The 6,829-nt window shown below is 43.4% G+C and overlaps 1 protein-coding gene across 1 annotated transcript; it reads left to right on the top strand.

Annotated features, from left to right (window-relative positions):
• Window positions 1-489: 489 nt before the first annotated feature.
• RAB20 (RAB20, member RAS oncogene family) lies at window positions 490-1,010 on the top strand (the record flags this gene model as incomplete). Its single annotated transcript, XM_010185553.1, has 1 exon — window positions 490-1,010. A coding segment is annotated over one exon (521 nt), but the record flags the coding sequence as incomplete, so codon positions are not given.
• Between the last annotated feature and the right edge of the window lie 5,819 nt (window positions 1,011-6,829).

Here is a 6,829-nt window from a genome sequence, read left to right as displayed (position 1 = left end):
AGATTTCTGAACTGGATGTACTTGAAAGTGTGTACTGAATTTATAGGAGTGCTAAATTCTAGCGGAGTTTGAAAGAGTAGAACTTATTTTTTGTTTATAAATGGTTCAGTAGGTGGAACGGGCCATCTGTGGATGCAGGCAAGGTAGTTATTAATGTGGCATAAATAAAGTAGCATGCAATTTAATAAAAGAAACAAACTTCTTTTTCCTTTCTGAAGCAGTGAGTGCTGTGCCACAGTTGCTCAGTCACTCATGTGTACAGATTCCCTGCTTGGAAATTCAGCAAGCAGCAAGCTGAGCTGTTTCTTGGCACTGTTGCACTCTTAAAGAAAAGCAGAAGGGAAAAACCAAAAATGCTACAAATCACACATTTTTACCTTCGCTGCTCCATCCAAACTTGTGAAATTGGCTTAAAAACTGCTTAAACTCTCTTACTCGGTTAATAGCTTCCAGCACGCTAACTTCTTGTTGTGTTTAAACCTTTGCCAGGGCGGGAGCAGTTTCATGGCCTGGGGTCTATGTACTGCCGAGGAGCAGCTGCTGTGATCCTCACGTACGATGTGAACAGCCTCCAGAGCCTGACGGAGCTGGAAGAAAGATTTTTGGCGCTGACGGACAGCGCGAGCGCGGACTGCATCTTCGCTATTGTTGGAAATAAAGTTGACCTCAGCGATGACTGCGCTTTGCCGCCGGATGAAAATAGACCCGAGAAGGCTGTCGCCAGCTGCGGCTCCAAGGCGCGAAAACAAGTCCACGCAGAGGATGCGATCGCGCTCTATAAAAAGATACTGAAGTACAAAATGCTCGACGAGAAGGATGTTCCAGCGGCTGAGAAAATGTGCTTTGAGACCAGCGCGAAAACGGGATACAAGGTGGACTACCTCTTTGAAACTGTGTTCGAGATGGTGGTCCCGATAATCGTACGGCAGAAAGCTGAGGGGCCACCGCAAACTGTAGACATTACCGACTACAAGCCAGCAAAAAGGACCAAATCTGCTTGTTGTGCCTGAACCATTTATTTTATGTAAGAAAGGGGGGGGGGGAGGTATGTGCGCTCCAGCAAACTGAGGAATAAGAAGTGCTCGCAGCTCACCAGAAAGGAAAAGTCAAAGAATAAGTAGATGAACTAGTGTGTGACAAAACAAATCTTCCGACCATTAGAGGTTTCTGGGAAGCTCTGTGTATGAAAATGGGAGTGTGATTGAAATCACGGAGGAAGACTTGCCAGTTTCTGAGGGCTCTGAAGACAAATGGTGTGTCAGTCCAACTGGCAGCAACAATCGTTTGCACAGTTTTGAAAGAGTCCGATTTTTAATGACTCGCCATTTCATGTTGTGTGTAAATGATCCATTTGTATACTCTCTACAGCTTTCACGTGATTATCTTCTTTCCCCTTGTGATTCTACCTTTGGAAGATTGAACACACGGTACTTTTTTATTCTTAAAAAAAAAAAAAGAAAAAAAAAAAAGAAAATCCAGGTTAATTTATATTTGTAGCTAATAAATCAATTATGGTCTTTTTATGTCAGATATGACAGTGTAAGATTCAGAAGCTGTGCTATTAAAATCACTGTGGATATGTACTGTTCCTTTGGAGACTTTATTAATGTGAATCCTTCCATAGGGCGCTTTCATGTGCTAACAGGCAGCATCACAGCTCTTGCTGCTCTAATTGAAGCTTCAGGAGGAAGCTTTTTCCTTCATTTTTCTCTTGTAATTATTTTTTAATGTGAATGGCAAATTTTCTGGGGGGAGGAAGCAGTTTTCTGTTTTGTCTGCACCCCTTTCTGGTGCCTTTATGATACCACGGTGTTGGATACCTGTGTTCTGACTCTCTCTGAACTCCTCCGTAGTTTTGCCTGGGCAAAGCTGCAGCTTTGATTTTTAGCAGCTATGCATGACGTTACCATCTACCTCGAGGGAAGCGAAGACTGGCGTTTTCTGATGTGAAACTGGCTAATGCAGGAGGAAAGGGAAGAGAAACTGCCTTTTGTGGACTAGAAAATGCACATGAAGGAGCACTAATGAGGTCTGTGCTTTCTCTTTGGGCTGCAGTAAAAAGGCGGGGCTAATACCCAATAAAGCTCCTAGAGCTTCCCAGCCCTCTGGGCTACAAAGAACGCATGCAGTGATTCAGGAGCTCACACTGAGACTCAGTAACCAGAGTGAAGAACTGCTAGGTTAAAAATAACAATTAAAACCAAAAAAACCCAAATGAAACAAGAATCAAACACTTTCTACCCCCCAATACAAAACAAAACAAAATCCCCTAACCACCAACCGAATGTGTAGCTCATGTGTTTCCAGTTCTGCAAGTTGTTGTGTGGGGACTTCTTAAATCTTCCTATGGATACTTCTGGCATAATTTTCTTGTTGTCTTTATGCTCTGTTGCTTTTCTCTGTCCTGCTCAAATCATAGCTGTTTACTACATGGAAATACGATTTCTAAATGAATAATGAATTAAAGTATTACTTATGTATGCTCCTCTCGAGCAACTTCCTGCAGAATAATAGCTTTATCTACCACGTTCAGGTTTATGCACAGTACATGCGTAGTGGGAGTAATGGCTTGAGAGAAAACCTCTGTATGTTTAAGGGTTGTCATTTTTTGGATTTGCTAGAGATTTGCAGTTTAACACCTTCCAGTCTGTCAGAGACTTAACTGCGCCTGCTCTGTGGTATTTAAAACTTTATACAATTAAAAACCTCCCAGCTATTAACACAACTTCAAGGCAAGCATCTAGTCTTCCCTCAGGACTAGGAAGAGGCAAACAAGCTTCCAAACTGTTTTGTTTGTAACCAAAGCGATCTGCCAGCACCCTTCTGAGAGGTCCACCCCTGGCTTTGCTACATCTGCTGACAGCTTGAACTTGCAGCATGTAGAAGCTGGGCCAAGGCCTCTAGTCACTGGTTATAAGGTCAGGTTTTGGGAGGTGTTTTCCACCTAGAAGGTACAGAACAGGAAAAAAACTGGGCAATTTAACATCTAACACTTCTTAAGGTACAAGTATTTGAAATTCAGTTGCACCAGTTTTTAATTCATGTGACAAATCCCTACAGTCTTTCCAGAAGCTCCAACTTAGGTGTTTTTGCTGAAAGGGATGACACAGGAACCAGTCTCTTTGCTTTTGCTTGTGGGGCTACACTTGTGCAGCATGATCCTGCCCCTCGCAGGTCCCGATGCTGCAAGACCAAGGTTGCTGTTGGCCCCTGATAACCCCAACAGGGCTTTGAGTCTTGTGGGGGCCACAAAGGGAGATTGGAACCCCTGGGTGTCTGTGGGGCAGACAAAGCTGCTGAGCCACCTGCTTCAGCTTAGTTATACTCTTGTTCATGTGGTGGTGGGAAGTACCACTGCCTGTTTTTTATTTCTGTGCTTGTGGGCCATGGGATGCAGTGACTTGTTCCTTTTATCCATTATAACTTGCACTGGCACATGCCTAGTCCCTAATGGCTGTGAGGCCAGGCCCTAAACCTCCCTCAGTGGGCATAGGTGCCCTCTCTGGGCATGCTGCTGGCCCCTGTGTGGGTACAGAGGCTGCTGGCTGTAGTGGGGTGCCATCATCAGTGACACCCCCCTCCCCCAGCCCCTCTTTTGGCAGCAATCTGATATCTTCTACTGTGGGGGGTCACATTTACCGCTTACTGTTTGCAAATTTTCTGTTTCCAGCAGCCATGGACAACCCCAGTCACACAGGGTGTGAATGAACTCAGCTGATCCGGTTGATAAGCTCTGAGGAAATGATTAGTGTCAACTGACCTTGCTATGTTGACTTCAGTCTATCTGTGTTACACTTCAGCATGTTTTCAAACAGGGAAGTGTAGGAAGCAAACAGCACACTTTGGAGCAAAAGATTTGACTTGGTCAAACCCAGCCAAAACACTTGTGGTTTTTACATCCTAGGCTGGAGCACTATAGTCCGCTAAAAAGATTTTGTTTTGCTGAAGCTGAGAGTTTTCCTGTATAAAAATATTTTAACTTCTTGGAAGTGGGCTCAGAGATCACAGAATCGTGAAGTGGTTTAGGTTGGAAGGGATCATCAAAGCTCCAACCCTCCCTGCCATGGCCCGGGACATCTTTCACTAGAGCAGGCTCCTTGAAGCCCCATCCAGCCTGGCCTTGAACAGGTCCAGGGATGGGGCATCCACAACTTCTCTGGGCAACCTGTTCCAGTGTCTCACTACCCTCATCATAACAAATGCCCTTCTTCTGTCCAACCTAAACCTACTCTCGGTTTAAAACCACTGTCACTACAGGCCTTCACAAATGGTCTCTCTCCACCTTGGTTATAGGCTGCCTTTAAGTACTGACAGGCCTCAATAAGGTCTCCCTGGAGCCTTCTCCAGGCTGAACAACCTCAACTCAGCCTCTCTTCAGAGCAAAGGAGGTAAACCTGCAGCCAAGAGGCAGTCTGAATGTCAGTTTCTCTCCATGCAGTGCTCCAGGTTAACTCACCAGGTGAAATCCTCTGGCTGTAGCAAGTATTCCCTGTGTTTGCATGTGTGCGCTCCCTCCCTTTCTCTAACAGCGATTACGCAGGCTTTGGAGAAACACAGGTACGAGTACACAGACCTGAGGCACATGACGTACACAAACAAAGTACAAAAGTTCAAGTCCATGTGGCACCATGTGGGGGTTTTGTGGTTTGTTTGTTTTTTCCTGTACCGTGCCTGAGCGTTCAACTCAATGCAGTGCTGATACCAGGCTGAACAACCTTATTAAGATCAGCATATATGAGTCAGAGAAAATTAGGAGACACAGCAACTGTTAGAGGAAGACCTATCTGTTAAAAGTTTTATATGCAAAAAAATTCACTGTGTGGGAAGATTATGGCAATGTATTAGCCATGAAAATCCAAATAATTTGCTGCTGTTGTTGAAATCATCAGTTTTTACAGACTTGTATAACTTCCACTTGAATTCTCTTAAAACCCTGAATGTGCTGCGTTGCTGGAGTTGCACACTGTAAACACCGCAAGTGATAACTGTGTGATCATCTCACAACCACTGATCTTTAGCAACACCTGGAAGAGGTAAATTAATTGATGATTCTTGAGTGTTCGTTACTGCCATGTGTAATTTAAAAGAATTTGCAAATGTGGACTATGTTTGGCTCATGCCGACTGCAGTGTTTTCAATTGTATTTTGCTTAGCTGGAGCAATTAGCATGTGATTAATTTGTTCAGAGGCTACCTTTCACAGCTACAGCATGGCCAGAGAGCTCATTCCAAGCTCAGGTAATTTCTCTGTTTATGGATATATCTAATTATATGTACACCTAATCTAGGTTAGACAGCGTGCTAGCTAAAATCCTTTAATTTAATTTCTACTTTCTATTTTTTGCAGAGGTAACACTTGTCATGTTTGGTTAATGTTGGTTTCCTGAAGATTGTAGAGCATGTATAATACCTTGCTTTAATCTGCAACATCACAATTTGTTGGCTTAACTTGTTCTTCCTTAAAACTGATTAAATACTATTTCAGTGGCTCAGCTTAAACAAGCGATTTTAGAAACACAGCTTCTTGGACCCTTTTAAGTGCCAGTGGAGGGAGCTTTCTAATAGTGCTTTCTTAATTCCTTAGGTGCAAACCAAGTAATAAAACAGGGCAGTCCATACGCATTGTACAGAAAACCACTGCTTACAAAATGGAAATCATCAACAAGTAGAAGTGTAGAAAAAAAACAGGTTTTATTTATGACACAGTGAGGATGGAATGTAATTACAAAAGCCAAGAAGCACCTGAAGCAGGAGTGAGGTGAACTGTTGAAAAATCATTGTCATCGCTATAAAAGTCTCTTCAATTTCAGTTGTAAGTGTTTAAGTGAATAGGAAATTTGCAGCTGATCCTTTTTGCCCCCCTCTCTTGCAGTGGTGACAGACAACTATGGGCTAAACGGCATTTTTCTGTAGAAGGAAGAAGGTAGCTTTTCTGGCCATTTATCAAGCCTGGCATGCAATAACCTAGTTCTCTATGGGAAAAGACGGTGCTAAATACATGCCCTGCTGCCTTCCCCTTTGCTTTTGCAAGGATGGCTCTATGCAAATTGGGATGGTGGTCACCACATTGCCACATGTCCCCAGCTGCCAGGGCAGTGTGCCTTCCGACAGGCAACTGGCAGGGCTGGAAGCTCTGTGTTTGAGGGCCATATGGCATCGAGCAATACACTCCCCTGCAAAACCTGCCATAGATACGATGGCAGCTTCAGCCACACGTGGTTAAAAATCTGTTAACAACGAGTGGCTTGGTTTCAGAGGGGAAAAGCTGCAGTGCAAAATCCACTTGGTGCCACTGCTGCGTGAGTAGTGTGACACACAAACCTCCACACCACAGTGGAGCAAGAGACCTTTGTAATGATCCTTTGGCCTGGGGTATGTCTGGAAAAAATTAGCAAGCTTGTTAAATAATATGCTGCTCTTCACCATATAGTCTCCTTACCAAAATAGGAAGAGTTGCATTTAGTGGTCAGTAATTTTTGGAGGCCTGTGGGCTTCTCTGCTCTTGCCAGTGGTTAAGTGCTTAAGCATGGTAAGGCTTGAAAAAAAACGCAACCAAATACAATAAAAAGATGATTGTTTTGGGTGTCTTTGAAATGCCCAAGCATAAAATACTGACATCAAAGATAGGTTTCAGTGCTAGACATAAGCACTTTCCAGAGCATATTTTCAGTATTTTGCAAGCGTTTAGCACTTTGATCACCCTGTGTTAATTTTTTACAACTGCAGCTGTTAGCATTTACTGTTGTGACAAATACAGTAAATAGAAAAGATACATATATTCTCTTAAAGTAAATGTGATGTGTATCTGACCAAGGTAGCCATTTATTACT

This window comes from Mesitornis unicolor, unplaced genomic scaffold (assembly GCF_000695765.1).
Source record: "Mesitornis unicolor isolate BGI_N332 unplaced genomic scaffold, ASM69576v1 scaffold18665, whole genome shotgun sequence".
Taxonomy (NCBI): domain Eukaryota; kingdom Metazoa; phylum Chordata; class Aves; order Mesitornithiformes; family Mesitornithidae; genus Mesitornis; species Mesitornis unicolor.
Note: the sequence above shows the minus strand (reverse complement) of the source record. Positions and strands in the feature narration are given on the sequence as shown.